At 45.1% G+C, this 16,950-nt stretch overlaps 1 protein-coding gene and 1 long non-coding RNA gene across 9 annotated transcripts in view; both read left to right on the forward strand.

The window, feature by feature from the left end:
- Positions 1 to 267: 267 nt before the first annotated feature.
- LOC116944038 (FH1/FH2 domain-containing protein 3-like) overlaps positions 268 to 16,950 on the forward strand; it is a 174,099-nt gene continuing 157,416 nt past the window's right edge. For 6 of the 8 annotated variants that reach the window (XM_076068281.1, XM_076068283.1, XM_076068284.1 and 3 more), the window contains exon 1: positions 268 to 1,267. In XM_076068281.1, the coding sequence (XP_075924396.1) occupies positions 1,103 to 1,267 (165 nt within the window). In that variant the 5' untranslated portion in view covers positions 268 to 1,102. The remainder of the gene's footprint in view (positions 1,268 to 16,950) is intronic. The other 2 variants (XM_076068287.1, XM_076068288.1) reach the window with 1 other exon arrangement.
- LOC142925372 (uncharacterized) lies at positions 1,274 to 15,382 on the forward strand. Its single transcript, XR_012942352.1, has 2 exons — positions 1,274 to 9,714; positions 9,951 to 15,382. It is a non-coding gene; the product is annotated as an uncharacterized LOC142925372 (long non-coding RNA).

Below are 16,950 nucleotides of genomic sequence, written 5' to 3' on the forward strand. Positions count from 1 at the left end.
AGAAATAAGTGCGTCCCATAAAACGTGATACTCGCACCAACCGAACCCGCCGCTGTTACTGACGCATGGACATTGGCTACGCGTGTACGACCCGGCCGGCTTCGACACACGCATCTGCGTTCCGCAGCAGCAGCAGCGTCAGCCCCATCAATGCGCTCCTCCTCCTTTCCAAATCCATCCCTGGACTCCTCCACCCCCCCCCCCCCACCTTCAGCCCCCCACCCTTTCCTCACTCCCACCTCCTCCTCCTCCTCCCAGCAACACCCACCCACCCACCCCATCGACGAAACAGCAGCGGCAGCGACCCCCGTCATTTGGGGGCTATGTCATTGCTTCCACTACTGCTACGACTGCCAGCGTCAGCCGGCAGCGGCAGCAGCGGCAGCAGCAGCAGCAGCATCCCCATCATCACCACACGGCCGTGCGTGGTGGCGAGAGGCTGAAGAGCAGCGAGAGAAGACGCTCGCTCACATGAGCGCAGTGGGCAGGCGCGCATTGCGCTACGCAGCCGCCCGCTACCACCGCCAGCAACAGCAGCAGCAGCAACGCCGCCACAACACTCCAGGCACCGTCAGCAGCAGCAGCAGCAAGTGTTGAGGCTAACACCCCTTGTCCGGATCGGTCGCTTCATTTTCATAGCTTCGCCTATACAGCGAACGCAGTCGTGGGGTGGTGGAGGGGGGTTGCTTTGAGTGGCGAGCGCGTGCGTGTCTATTTGTTAATTCCTTTAGAATTGTGGTTTCGTTCTGGATTCATTGACGTTTGTATTATTACGTCGTAGTGTTTTTTTTAAAAATCTCTCTCTCGCTCGCTTGTTATACTTCTCCGGCTTTGGAAAGAAAGAAAACAAAAATCCACATTGTTTCTTTCAATTGAGTTTTCGTATTTGCATCCCCGCATAGCCGCTTGGATTAAGCCACAATAGTCATCATCATCGCCGCCGCCGCCGCAGCCGCAGCGCATCGTGTCGTCGCAACGTCACGCGCACACGGCGTCGGCGGGACACAAATTGCCCGTGCATTAGCGCTGGGGCGACATTAGTCGCCAGCAACTCGAGACTCGGGGCGTGCCACGCAGGCGACGAGAGGGCACGTGAACGGCGATGGCCACGCTGACGTGCCGAGTCCAGTTTCTGGACGACACGGACCCGTTCTCCAGCACCAACTTCCCCGAGCCGACGCGACCGCCTACCTACACATTTCTGGAGGACACCCCTCTCATCGAGCAGATCGCGGGAGTTCACCGTCTGCTCAAAGCCCCCCACAAGGTGAGAAATCATGCCACGCACTGGGAGATGGGGTGGGGGAGGTGTCTGGGGATCCGGGTGGGATAGGAGGTGGAAGGATGGCAGAATGTGATCTAAAGATCGATATAACGTGATAATAGGTTTCCCCTCTTTTTTTTCTGGCAACAAAACAGGTGTGTTAAGATGTTAAAACACCAAACTTAAACCTTTTTACAAGGAATCATTGTCTGCATGAACCGACAATACTTGTGGTCAGAATGCAAACAAAAAACGTACTCTGATAATATATGCATTGTCTTTGAAACTGTTTGGTCCACACCAGAGACAGCTTTCTTAAAAAAAAGGGGAAAACCGATTCTCATATTTTGGTACTGGCAAAGGAGGCCCCATGATCAACATAACGTGTGTGGTTTTAGTCAACCCTGCATCCGCAAGGTGATAATTATCTATGGAGGGCAGGCTCTGGGGCGGAAGCATTTAAGCGTCGGGGGGTCATTTGTTTAGAATCTAACAACAAGGTGATAATGAAGGCTGGCTGAGATCTAAGAAGGATAACAGGGAGAGGGGGGAGGAGTAGGAGGAGGGGGGGGGGATTGAGGCAGATCGACCCACGTGTCCCTTCAGCCATTAAGCACGGCGATACGACGAGAATCGGTGTCGTTTTGTGACGATCGAACATTCAGTTGGGGGGGGGGGGGTGCGAGCTCTCGTCTCGGGGTGTGAGACCGGGGGAGGATAAGAAGAGCAGGAGGTCTGCGAAAGAAAACAGAACCGTGGGGGTCCCGCGTTGCCATGTGTAGGATGATGGCGCAAACCCATGCGCTTCAGAAGAGATACATTCCCCACGGCTGATGATTCTAATGATTGCCGTAGTCCACGCAAAACTGCAAGCGTGATACATTTTGACTCAAAACTTTCGTGACTGCAGGAATTCTTATACTTTGGTTCTTTCCGTAAAGTCACGTAGATAGAAAAATAAAAAAAGAAAGTGAATAAAAATAATAAAAAAAACACTAATGGTTTAGTGTTTTTTTTATTTTTTTTATTCACTTTATTATTTTTCTTTCGACGTGACTTTACGGAAAGAACCAAAGATTATGAATTCGTGATTGCACGAAGTGTATGCTCCACAATGAGCAGGTCACGTTAGAATCGCTATCTCGATCACATCGACCCGCGTTTGTCGCTGTCTCTTTGTGCCTCGCAACACAATCAATTAATTTTGACTGCAATAAAGAGAGCGCAGCTTTGCCCCCACCCCCCTCTCTCTCTCTCAATATAAAACAGAGTGGCGCTGAAACAGCCGCTGGCTATAACTGCTACTCTGATATAATCGGTGCGTGTGTATACAGTATATTCCACAGTTTACAACTCTAATCTATACCCCCCCCCCTCGACCGGACAAAACCACACAGGACCCTCTCTCGATCGAGCGAGTCCTCTCCCCTCTCATCTCTCGATGAGCGGCCAAGCAAAAGGCAGACACGGCCAGGCCATTTAACGTCGTCGCCGTTTGATAATTAATTACCGATGCTTTGTGAATTACTGCAACCGAGTTGTGTGTGTTTTTTTTCCCCTCCTCTCTCTCTCTACCCCTTTCCGCCCGTATTCGTTGAGTTCAAACGCCGTCTTGGCCGGCGCGGTGTATCGTCTTACAAGTCACACAAACGCACGGATGGGTTAATGATTCATTGCTCGCGGAGCGTCTCGGGCGCATTTAAACACACAACGCATTCCCAAATTGCTCCTCTAAGTAACTGCAAGTGGCCTGTAAGCTACTTACATTCCACTTTTCAAATACAACCACTCTCTCTCTCTCTCGCTCCCTCCCTCCATCTTTCGACGTGTTTGAAATTTAAATACCTTATCACGTTTCGTCCGAGGTTGGCGACAAAACACGTTAAAAATATGTATTTATGTCTTGCGAGTGATAGAGTTCCGATCAAAGTGGTTGATGACTCGACAATGTCTCTACGCCTATACACAATGCATACTTTTACTTTATAAGTCGACGAGGAGCGCTACGTGGGGGATGGGGTTAGCGCACTGCGCTGTGAACTCGGTGACCCGAGTTCGATTCCTGGCCATGGACAATATCTGTGGTGAGTGATCGCTAAACCGGTCCTGGGACCCCTTAACACCTTTACCAACTCGAATTGACCAGCATGGTGAAGTATGGTAAAAAAAACGCATCCCCCACCCCCATTGCCGACAGTGTGGGTGAGGCCCTCATCCCATCAGTGGTTTGGTCAATAGAGTATCGACATTTTTTTCGTTATATAGACAGCGAGAGTATGCAACGTCAAATGTATTTTAGCGTGTGTGTGTGTGTGCGTGTGTCTGCAGTTTCATAATGCGATGCAGATGCATGCGGACTGCCAATTCGCAAAGGGCTTTTATAAAACAACTCCTCGTGTGCTAACCTATATACAGTACAGGTATTGGATTTATGGGATCACGGGAGCCAGTTTCAAAAGTAGCTATGAAATTATTTTTCTTTTTTCTCTCGTCTGGTCGTGGAATTTGTGAGAAAGGAAAAAAAACCCCACACATCCAAGCCCAACTCAATAGGGCACGCATTTGTTGAACGCACGGCACGTAACACAAAAGAAATGGCCACCCCCTTGATACACAATACAGTAATGTATCAATGCAAGTATGGTAAAACAAATGAAACTGCACTAGTGCGAGTATTATGAGTTGCATTGCTCTCGATGTTTGACGGGGCAGAGGAGCTCCTTCTCTCTCTCTCTGCACAATGATGCAAATACACTTCCCAAGGAGATCGGATGGAGGGCAGTGCGTGAAACCCAAGGCTTGCCCGTCTGTTTGGTGATGTTCAGATGTCCAACAACGGCTGTAAAACGCGTCCGTGGTCGTTTGTCAACTGGAGGTCCTGATCTTTGTTCAGTGCGCGCAGTAATAGGTCGTTGTGAGTGCCCAGCGCCGTAGGGCTAACACCAGACACCATTGTTGTGTTTTTTTGGCTGGGCATCAATTTATTATCGGTTGACATTTGTATAAAGGAAACACAGTTGCAGGTATATATGTTGCATACTATGGGGGGTCTATCGATCAATAAATCAAACTTTACTTCTTTAACGACACGTTTCTTACACCAGGGATCGTGTACATCATTTGCTCTAAAACTTTAGAACCATGCCTTCGTTCATCTACAACCACACGTTTTGTAACACGAATGAATTTTTCATATGTAAATGCTAGGCCAACCCAGCCTGCAATGTGTGAATACTGTTTACTATTTTTATTTACCAGGTAAAGCTCACTGAGCTATTAGCTCTTTTTCAGAGGCACGCCTGGCCCCACATGACAGCCCATCCAAGTGACTTATATCTTAGGTGGGATTTTATAGTATCCAAATCTAACCACATCTTTAATTTTGGTTCAATTCTGGATTTTATATTCCGGTGGAATCTTCTTTGGATTGTGTGTGTGTGCGTGCATACGGAGCAGACACAGAGTGCTTAGTCCACTCACGGTGTTATGATCACAACAGCCTGGATACTGATATTGTCACAATTCAGAATTAGCGATTTCATTCATTGGTCAATTATTCTCTTTCTATTGTATATATTGTGTTAATTGTTAGCATCCACTGGGGCCAGGGGTCAGCAACCAAAAAAAAACAAGAGGAGCCACTTTTTTTCAAATTAGGTATAAAAAACCCCTCGATATTTCAAAAGCAGCAACGCGTGTGAATACGGGACGGTGGTCCTGAATAAATAACGTCACGAAGCACCAGTCCTCAAAGTGCCGCATGCGGCTTGCGCTCCGCAGGTTTTCTGACCCTTGCACTAGTGGCTGCAGGGGTAAGGGGAATCCATCACATAGACAATACATGTGAACAGACACTCGCAATAATAATTTCATACATCGGTCAACTATAACAATACATGTGAACAAGACACTCGCAATTCGACGCATATACCGTGAGCTTAAGAATCGAAGTTGCTGTAGTTGATGAAGCAATGCTTTGTTTACATATCTTTTGCAAACATTAAAATCAGTGTGACTCCATGCTCACAAGAGTGTGATTCTTTACTCATTTGTGTAAATAAAACCTGAGTCAGTGGTGAAATTCTACATTCATATGGCCGGGTAATTCTATCCATAGTATAGAATTTCCACTATTGATGTAATATATGTATTGTTGATACAAAGTGTAAACTGTCAAAGTGTAAACATATACAGATATGAAATTTTGACTATTTTAAAGTGTGAACTTAACATTTTTCTGGTACATGGCGAGTTAATAAATGCTTTGATGTGAAGGAGCTACGAGATCTATGCATATTTCAGTGTTTACTTTTAATAAGTATCCCAGCTTTTTTATCGCTTCCACTCTCATATATTCATACTTGTCATTAAATATGCATTACCGAGCTGGTCAGGTGACTCAGTGGTCCAATGTCACAGGCGTCCCAACACCACAGCAGACCACAGCTGAGATTCTGGGTTCAAATCTTGGTAAGGAGAAGTTCTCACCAAGACAACGCTTCTCCAACCGTAGTATTTCCATCTTCAGACGTTTTGACAGCCAATCATGATATATTTTAATTACTGCAAGTGCACATGGCATTTTCCGAGAGTTAGCTGCTCAGGAGGTCCAAACGATGCACACGCTGAGCAGTTAACCTTAGGAAACTGGTGCGTGGACTGGCAAACATGAAAAGGGCCTCATGATCGGCTGTCAAAACATCTGGAGATAAAAAAAATGCCATTGCTAGAGAAGAATAATCTTGGAGCGATCTTTCCTTTTCCCATAATTGTTCAGCTATTAAGTCGACATCTCAGCCACCAAAGTGAAGGTTAAAATCGGGGCAAAACAAACCACCATTAAAGCAGTTCTATTGAGAGTTCAGCTTCTCAGCCTGGTCACCAATGGCAGTACAAAAACAACCCATGACATTACAATGTATTTGGCACTTAAAAATGCAGCTTTCATCTCTCAGGTCTAGTGCATGTTTGGTTTGATTGCCACAAGACACACACTTTGACGTGTGTGACTCTGACTTTACTTATGTGCCATTCGTTGATATTGCAGTCTGGGTTTTGATATGTTATGCAATTAATAATAATTGACTATCATAGAAGTAGCAATGCCTTCTCATACGATAAATTGGATTTGATATGGAAATGAGTCATGTTTCTTGGGGTCAGTTATTATAATTTGTTTTATATCATTCCTAACGCTTTGCTATGTTTCCTTTGTGAGATGTATGGCACGGCTGTGCGATTGCATTACTTTTCTTTCTGTCGAATGCATGTGTACACGTACAGTCCGTTTGGCCAATCCACTGCTGGATGAAGGTATCTACACACCGTGGCTATACTTCACCACGCGAGTCAATGCAATGTTGTTTTGCTTAGGGTAGAGAGGGAGTGCAGAACAACAGTGGACTTTGCTGCACTTCCAACAATGCCTATAGCGCCTGCCTTTGCACGCACGGCGGTCACGTGTCCCAGCAATTTGCCAGGCGCCAAACCCCCACCCTGCTTAGCTTTCGAGATCTGACGAGACCTGGCACATTCCGGTTGATATGATCGTGGGCGGGTACATGCATATTATTTCCTGGTAAAAAAGAAACAAACAAAAAATACTTTCTCGTTTTAAATAAACCGACGGACACGCTGAACCGGAGGGTACATTGTACATCGCTGGTGAGCGTTTAAATAAATAAGCAAATGCACAGACACCGTCAGCTGGCGTGCCCTGGTTTAGTGTGCGGTGCACGTGCAGAGAGGGTGGGGGGCTGAGTCAGAAAGGGTGTCAGCTTGTGCTGGAAAGAAATAGCCGGGGATATTTATAGGCGAATAATTGGCCTAGACTCTGGCACCAACCCCCCGGCCCGCCCGATAACTTTGCAGCATGGTTGGACAGAGGGGCATGCGCAGGCAATACTTGTCTCCTGTATGCTGTGTACGGCCTCTTTATCAATCCACTGCTGGATGAAGTCCTCCCCGTGCCGTGCGGGTTGCGGGCGTTATGTTACCGTGGTTCATTCATCATGCTGGTCAGTGCGGGTTGGTGAAGTCGGGGATCATGGACAACGGAACATAGAAGTAAAGTAGAATGATTTTTTTGTTTGTTACTACAGTGTATAACACCTGTTATGCGTGGTGAGCACTCATCCCAATGCTACTCAGGCTCAACTCTGCGTGGCCTCTGGGATCTGGCAAGAGCAAGCACATTCTAGACGTTTGGACCAAAGGCGAAATTGTCTGCAATACTGTAATACTAAATTACAGTATATTGTCTGTGTGTGCGTATCACATAGCATATTGTATGCCTCTAGATGCACCTAACCTGGCCCAAGTGCTGTGGTGACCCAACTACCCAACTTTGATTCCCGCTTAAGGCCAACATCGGTGATGGATATCTGAACCAGTCCTGTACCTCCTTTAGGTCGACTCAGCCTTAAATGTGTACCCGGTGCAGTGTGTAAACATCCGCACTGAGGAGACAAAGGTGGCCGGGCACCCTGCTGGACACTCACCCTCGTGTGCCACGCCGGCCTTCATAGGTGCTCGCTAATAGCACTTTCCCCAGCAGTCTGTTATAGGCTACTAGGGGTTGTTCAGGTGTGCATGTGGCGCCCCTCACAACCATTTACGGCCTTCGGGCCAGGAAAGTCACGAAAAATATTGCACACGAACGACGCATACACGCAAGCACCCGAAGCTCCGTTTTGAAGGTTTAAAATGAAACATTTTTTAATTGTATTATGTTTTGAATTAGATACAGTTATTTCTTCATTAAAAGTTCATATCATTTTACATGTGGAAGACTTCATTGAAAACGACATTTCGTGTGAATTTTCTCTCGTCGTTAAGTAGATGGCCTTGCTGGGGGGGGGGGGTTCGGTTCGATGTGGACTTTCACCTGCTTGGGATTGCGGGATCGAGATAAGGCGACACGGAGCTGCTGGCCGTGCGAGAAGACCGCCGTCTGCAGATCGATTCCAACGTAATCGAACGTCTGTCCCTGCGCCTCCGTCGTTCATGCAGGGGGTGCGTAGGTTTGCAGCGCCCCCTGCATGAAAACGATGGAAAGTGCAGCGTTCGTCAAAGATAGATAAAGTTGTGCGCTTACATAAGAGTATATGCGGGATATTTGTCTTTGTGTGGTATTATACATGCAGCACTCCAAAGAATGGCCATTTGCCTATGATACACAATGGGCCAGAAGATTTGGGTTATTTTTTTTTACAATATTTCTACCAAGTTACACGAAAGGACGACGTGGTTTTTCGTGTGGGTATTGCTCACAAGATTGGCACGTTGGCATCGTTCGGTATTTTAATATGAGAATTAATATTTGGGAAAATGTACCATAACTGGTTATAATTTTGGAAAGTTTTTGAAGGTGCCTCTCCCCTCAAGTGTATTTAGTTGAAGTGGCCAAACCATAAAAAAACGTTGTACAGCTATGTGCATAATATGGATTTACGAGGCATCCAATGGCGTAGCGATCGGAATTAATTATTATTCTCAAGGTGCATAAATGTAATAGTGCATGTGAGAAGCTATTGTGTACTGTTAGCTCTTGTTTAACCGCGGGTGGATTATGTGGGTTGCAGATTAAGCGTGCTTGGTTTTGCTGGGTGGTTTCTCCTCACTCGTCAAGGTTCAGTGGACACAAACTCACCCACGAGTAAACCGATTACTTTATGAAGCACTAAGAATCGACGATGCGTTCCACGTCTTCACCCCCGCCCCCTCGCCCCCATTCTACAAAGGTTCACGATGAATACGTTTTTTTTTTACAGCCTAATGTACATTTAGTAATAGGTTTTACCATTTTAACTGGCACAAAACTGACACCTTTATTCAAGGCATCATGTCTGCAATAACCACAACACAAGCAGTCAAAATGCAAACAAAAGAGACAACTCTGATAATAATATACACTGTCCTTGAATTTGATTGGTCCACACCCGAGACAGCTTTTCTTAGAGCCTAGTCTCCATTGGTGTTGGACCAGAAGACGCCAAAAGGCGTACAACTCAAAAACAGCGCACTATCAGAGTATTGAGGGCTCGGGGCGAGCATTAACATTATGAGACCTCCTTTGCCAGAAACAAGATATAGGAATAGGTTTTACCCTTTTAACTGGCACAAAAACTGACACCTTTATTCAAGGCATCATGTTTGCAATAACCACAACACAAGCAGTCAAAATGCAAACAAAAGAGACAACTCTGATAATAATATGCACTGTCCTTGAATTTGATTGGTCCACACCCGAGACAGCTTTTCTTAGAGCCTAGTCTCCATTGGTGTTGGACCAGAAGACGCCAAAACGGGTACAACTCAAAAACAGCGCACTATCAGAGTATTGAGGGCTCTGTGGTCATTGCAAACATGATGCCTTGAATAAAGGTGTCAGTTTTTGTGCCAGTTAAAAGGGTAAAACCTATTACTATATCTTTTTACTGGCAAAGGAGGTCTCATAATATTCTTAGTTTTTTCGGTAAAGTCACGTTGAAGAGAAACAACAAAATAATAAAATATATATGTCACACCTGAAGATGACCGTTTGAGTTATGGTCGAAACGTCGTGAGAATGTTTTATTGTTTTATATATATTTTATTATTTTGTTGTTTCTCTTCAACGTGACTTTACCGAAAAAACTAAGAATATGAATTACTGCAGTCACGAAAGCTTTAAATAAAAATTTAGGTCTCATAATGTTAATGTACATTTGTTTTGCATCATCTGGGCCAATCTCCCACCATTATCCAGATATTCACGAAGTTGACTTTACAGTTCATGCAAACAATGTCCTAACGGTCGCTATATAATTTGATGACGGGAATTTTTTTAGAAGCAATACAAGTGAGATGGTCAAAATGAGACAAATAGGAATTGATTGTTAAACTGAATCGTGGCCATGAATTATGACAAATGATCCCATCGTTTTGATTTATTGTTTTTTTATTGTTTTATATTTTTATTATTTTATTGTTTCCCTTCTACGTGACTTTACCGAAAGAACCAAGAATATGGATCCCATCGTTGTGGAGATAAATGGTTGTCATTCCTGATCGTACCCAACCTTTAATTACTGTATATCAAGTATCATTATTTTGTATCATCTGAACCTCATGGTGGTACCCCGGGCTACCACAGTACCCCGGCTCTCGCATAATGTCCATGATGCAGTAATTTTTAGTCTGCTGATGGTCGGGGATGCGGCAATCGACTCATCTCGACGAGCTGTACACGATGCACCACCACGGTGCGTGCGAGCGTTCAGGGTTTCGGCGCAATCGTCCTCGCTTCGTTTCGACATCGCGGAGTGTGGCACCGATTTCGGATTGATTGGTGCCCCAGTCGCGGAGTGAAGTACACCCCTGGAAAAAAAGTGTCCCAGAAATAAAATATTGAATTGCCTCGACTATTTAGTATTATTTGGTACCCCGGGGTACAGTCATTAGCATAATTTACAATCTTGTGTCAATCCGCTACTGAATGATGGCCTCCGTATGTCATGTTGGCTGTAGGGGTTATGTGACCATACTTAATGCTGGCCTGTTGGTAAAAGAGAGGCGTAAGACCAGTTGAGATAGAACTTGATGTTAGCTTGTCTGGCAATTACACTCACGTTTTTAGGATTATAGTGCAGTTCACTAAGCACTCTGCTCTACCAAATAGCACTAAAGATGTACGTAAGGCATTATGATACGGTACCGCACATATTTAAAGGGCTACAGTATGAGCGACAAATAATGTAGTAAACTTTTTTGCAGATATTGGGCTGGTTTGCATTATACTTATAACTACAATCCTATAATTATTAATTCCCATCCTGTAATTTAATAACTTTGGGTATATGGGGGCGCTCGCATTGTCATAGAGATTTGGGTTCCAGTCATAGCCAGGGATCTTTTGTGCAAAGGAACCTGACTTTACATTGCCAATTCGACAGCTGTGCATGCGAAGCATTTTTAGCAGATGTAGGCAACGAAAATAACATGTATTACGCCAGTGAGTAATCCCATCAAATGGAACTGAATAAAAATAACAGAGCAGATATAACTTACCAGCAAAAAAATAAATAAATCACAGATCCACATGTCAACCCATTGCCTGTCAATCCACTGGCATGCAGGCATCGAGGATTGTGTAACAATACTTCACGCTGGTCAGTTCGAGTAGGGGAAGGTTGGGAGATAATAAAACCACGGAGTCTTCTGCACTGCCCTCTGTGCCTGTTTTTTTGTGTGTGTCCAGTGGTCACTCATCCAAGCACTATCCAAGCTCAAACCTACTTAGCTTCTGAGGTCTCATAAGATCGGGCACATTCTGGACGATGTAATTAGTGTACAACGAACTAAACAGTCAAAGCCGGTTTATGCACTTCACGAATGCCCCCAACAGGCTTCTTCTACAAAACAGAGAATAATTGCTGACAGCACACACAAAAAGGAGCAAGTGTTGACAGCAAATTGTGAACACCGTAGAGCTGCCATAACGTCGTAGAATACGGGGCACCATCGTTCCTGGATCCAAAAGTCACTGACATAAACATCGACTTCTACTGCAAAAAAAAAACGAAGGCCGACACGTGCGGCCGCAGTTGGCACTCAATGCGTCTTCGTTTTCCCGCATTACGTGGCCACGTGTGCCTTAGTTAGTCCAGTGCAGCGTTGGGGCAACAGTAGCCAACATGGCCCCGCAATCTGTCTTCGCAAAAGGAAACGGGCAGCGGCCACAGTGTGTGTAAACACCAACACTGCAGAGCTGCTTAAACCTTGTACAGGGTGCAGCCGTTATTGGCCAGGTTTGCTGGTCGTTGGGAGCTGCTGTATGTTGGCAGTGGATGGGATCGCTCGAGATTTTTATCGTGGTGAGAATCCCTCATTCCATGCAAATATCAAAGCGTGGGATATTCTCGAAGCTGCGATGGTATGCTGTGGAAACTGATTTGCAATAAGAGGCGTCCTAAGGCCTGGCATTACAGTATTCACATGGGAGTCATCACATTAAGTGCTTCAATCTGCCTAAACACACCAGCACGTGTCTTATCTGACTTGTTTTTATTGTAAACGTACACCAGTGGCAAAAGGTGTTTTGGAAAATAATTAAAAATAAATATATATATATACGCCACGCATGGGAGTGGTTAAAATAATAAGGATGGGGCATATATATTAGATGCATTGGCTCACGCGTGTTACTGCAGTGTATGATTTAAAACTGTAGAAATCCATAGTTTCCACGAACTGCGCTTAAGCAACTCTTCACACACTGCCAATGCACATCTGAGACCTTTAGGAGGTTAACAATTTTTTAAATAAAGGCATTGCTTCATTTACAAAACAGGTCAAAAAGGTTATGATTAAAAATATCAACGTGACTTTGGCCAACACTTGTCTCAAGTGCCACATTTTGTGGTTTTTCATAAGCCTCGTATTGAGAACGAAGCAGTATTATTCGGCACTGCAATGCCCACCCACTTGTGCTGTGTCAATGTTTGTTTAAGCAATGATGCCAAATGCAAACACGCACGTACAGAAACATTAGGCTCTGCATGCATCTTTCACTTAAAAAAAAACCACAAACACCAGTTGAGTTGTCCCACTGTCATAGTGGCTGCACGACCGCTATCATGTTCACGATAAAACATTAAGCCATAAGGCCAAGCTCAGACACATTCCAGCTAAACCTTCGTTGACAAGCGAAAGTAGAAATTGAGATAAGTACACAGCTGCTGGCCAAAAACACAGCGGGTATGTGTGTGTGTTAATTCTAGAAGGACCGGTTTGCCGTAAGTGCTCATTTTGGCATTAAGAGGTGGTCTCAAAAGTGCGAAAATTACAGTTTAACTGAAATACGTAACTGTTTGGTATGCGATAAAAGAATGCGCGTGTATTTGCATCGGAGGAGACTGACAAACAGAAAAAAACAGAGGATTACGTTATCTGATTCCGTTTTCGTGTCTGTTCAATGCAAGCAAAAGTGCAGTCAGTACCATGGCCAAGCCGAATTAAACTTACTACACATTGCGTAATGATAATGGATGCTAAGAATCGCAACTGGGAGTTATAACCAGGAGTAGATCTCGTAGGGAGGTGACGAGAGAGAAGAGAGGGACATCTCTGGCAGAGATCATGCAGTCCCAATATAAGCGTGCAATGTCTCTTCTGAATCTTGACTTACAGCTTTCGTGACTGCAGGAATACATATTCTATGGGTCTTTCGGTAAAGCCACGTAGATATAAATATGTCCATAGAAATATACCCGTAGAAAAATATAACTCGTGCCGATTGAGCAAATTTCCCCCGCAAATTTGTTGTGCGCAAATCAAAATTGGGCCAAAGTAGCAACTGTTTGGCGGTGTCCACGGCCCGCAAGCTACCAAGTGAAACCGCCGATGCCTCGATTATCCCTGCGTGTTGATTCACGTTGTCACGTGCCAGCACCTCTGTGATTCTCTTGTGCGCATCACGGGAGCAACCGCCCGTGATGCCTCGGATTATTGTGCATTCTCGCTTAAAGAAAAAAAAAAGGTCTGCATTCTCAAGATCACGAGCCAGTGGTATTCAAGGCGTCCATTTCTATAACAAGCCGTTCTGTGCTGTAGTTGCGGTGGTTATCGTGCAACGCATACGCCGGCATGCTGCCGTGGTAAAATAGCGAGCACACGGGGATTGCAATCCAGAGTGTCGCCGGGCTCGATCTTCAAGCACGACAGTTGAAACAATGGGAACGTTTATTTTACTCCATTACCAAACTCCCACCTTTGTCCCCCCCCCCACACCCAGCAGTATAAATGGGCATGCTACATTAAGTCGATTGGCAGGCCCCGTGTGGTGGGATCAAGTTTGGGTACTCCCACCTCGAGGTCAAAACATCCGCTATGCAGGCTCTAACTAGTGGTGGCCCTTTCGGCAGCAGTTGATTGAGCTTACAATTACAGTGCACCACCTTTACCGTACTTAGTTTATTTAACACATAAGTACATACAACTGCGCATTTATACAAATATTTGTCTCTATTTTGTATTTGACATACCCACGTGACTGCCAGCTCTAGATTTAACCTTTTAAAATTACGTTATTACACAATCCCAAGACCACCGGCGAATCTTGGCATTGGGCCTGTTACCACTCGACAAATACAAAATCATCTTCCAATTTATTCAGTGCCCCGGTGATAACCCCAGCAATGCTGAGACAGCGCGGGCGTGCACACACGCAGACGCACGCAGAATCTCACTGCAGACATCATCATCACACGAAAGCCAGAGACCACCTCCTTATAGCCTTTAACAGACTGCTGGGGCACGTGCTGTTAGCTAGTAACTATTAAGGACAGCACGGCGCACGAGGCAGTGGGTGGCCACCACCGCGCCCATCTGCTGTTGCCGCCTTTAGTGCTAATATTTTTACACCGCAGCAGGTCCTCATTTGAGGCTGAGTAGACCTAGGAGAGGTCCCAGGAGCGGTTCAGATATTCGACACCGATGCCTGCAGTCAGCGGGAATTGAACTCGGGTCACTGGGTTCGTGGTGCAGTGCGCTAACCACTACACAACCACTCCTCACACATCACCGTACGCGCACATGCAACACGCAGAAGTTTATATGCACATTCACGTACACATAGTTACATGTACACACAAGACAATACTCATGCCAATATCTTGCCGTCACATCACAGATGTCTATACTTTGGAGATAAGACAATGCACATTTGCAGCCTTTCTTACACATGGACAGACATTCAAACACATGAACGGAGTCTGCACATGCACACAGACACGCATGGTTTTATATATATGTACAGCGATTTATACAGGCACAGACTAAGTCATGTAAGCCATTGCAGACTCCCAGGATAGGTTCACCCCACGTGATCCTGGTAGTAGTACGTGTGCAAAACGTTCTAGCCATTTCCTGTAATCTCGAAGGAAATTACAGGAAAGCGATCATCTTGTGCTTCCAAACAACTCGCTTGAATGTCAACCCTTTTATAAACGTGCCAGAAGAAATGTGGCAGGTATTGATTACATCCTTCAAAACAAACAAAATGTGCCCTATCTGTGCAACCTCAGGAGGGGGACACGCATGGCATAAAACCCGGGACCCTGGCAGTCACTCTGAAAGCTCGCCCGAAAAGATCCAAGGCTCACACATAAACAAATTATTATTCCTTCTAACGTTCGACCAACTAAAAACACAGTAGAGTAACAACATCTCACATTTGACCGCCACGTGTGCGGCCTGACCAATTAACCCATCCGCACTCAGCATTTGTGTGCCATTGTTTACAGATGTTAATATAAGCTGGTAACAGTGCAAACTTTTACTCTATTGCAAAGCAATACTTTGGTCAGGACATCTCCAGAAGCGATTTACTTAGCGTCTCAAACATTTCAGAGGGCACACCACCCCAGTAGCAGTGGACAGAAGGTGACTCAGGACCTGGCCTGCAAACGGCCATTCGTCTGCCAGTAAGGGGCCATGATGCATAGTCACAATCAAGAAATGTGCAACCTGGACCGAACTCTTGCAGATGACATCAGAGGATCTTTAACGTTCACTGCGAAGCATAATTATGGTGATTTTATCTGCGGGAATAATCGGGCCAGCTGCTGGAGTCAAACCATGAACCTCTGCAACAAGTGGCAAACGCGTTACCGCTGGGCCGTGTCAAAGGTTAAAATGCAACGTAGTTTTTAGCTGTATCAGCAGTTGCCATGATGCAATGCAATGCTGAATAATTTAATCGATTGAAATCCATTCTTCAGCGTACATAGAACGTGTACACGGCACATCACTGCATTCACCAATACGGGGAAAAAACATATCCTTAAATACAATTACAAACAGTATTCTCGATTATAAATCGCAATGCAAGGATGGCACAGCATTACTTGTGGAGTCAGTTGTGTTTAGACGATAGTCATGAATTATCCATTCAGTAAAGTAAAATTGCTATCCAATGCATGTATTAAATGTGGCGAGCTAAGGTACAATTATTACTGTCGTTTTATTAACTTCCAGAATATCATCAGACTACGGTATTGTCTGCAAGGAGTGAACGGTGTGAGAGATGATCGTACATCACCACGTGTCATAAACATTTATCTTGTAAAGTAGTGAGACATTCAAAACACTGCAGTGCAAGAAGACAAAACACACATCTATACAGAAGTTCACACAATCTCTTTCAGTAAAAAAAAAGTGCCAGTATACATTGGATGTGTTTACAGGAGTGTATGTTTTTACACACAAAGGAGTGCAATTTTGTGCACGTAAGTCTGTAAAGCAGTTAAGGTGATTCAACATAAAGCAGCCAGGTGAATTGATGATCCAGCGCTCACTTATTCACTCGAGTCACGAGGTCACCCCACCGGCAAGCAGACACCTCCTTATCGCTCATCCATCACTACTACCCCATTGCTTTCCTATCTCCACTGCCATGGTCGCTGTTCCCGTGCACTTCCCTCGTCGATGCATCCAACCCATGTTGGATGATGAGACTGTTTAGTCTCATCCATCACACTGCGTTCACTCACCGCGCTGCAGGTCACAAACACTTCTCTCTCTCTACGTCTTCCCTTGCACTGTTCCACTTTGGAATTCCCTCCCATCGTCTCTCCTCCCCACTCCCGAAGCCTTTATAATTCTTATCTATTACAACTTTTCATGGTGCTATTTGTGACCGGCCA

Source organism: Petromyzon marinus, chromosome 20, assembly GCF_048934315.1.
Source record: "Petromyzon marinus isolate PM22_M1 ecotype Great Lakes invasive population chromosome 20, UKy_Petmar_22M1.pri1.0, whole genome shotgun sequence".
Lineage (NCBI taxonomy): Eukaryota > Metazoa > Chordata > Hyperoartia > Petromyzontiformes > Petromyzontidae > Petromyzon > Petromyzon marinus.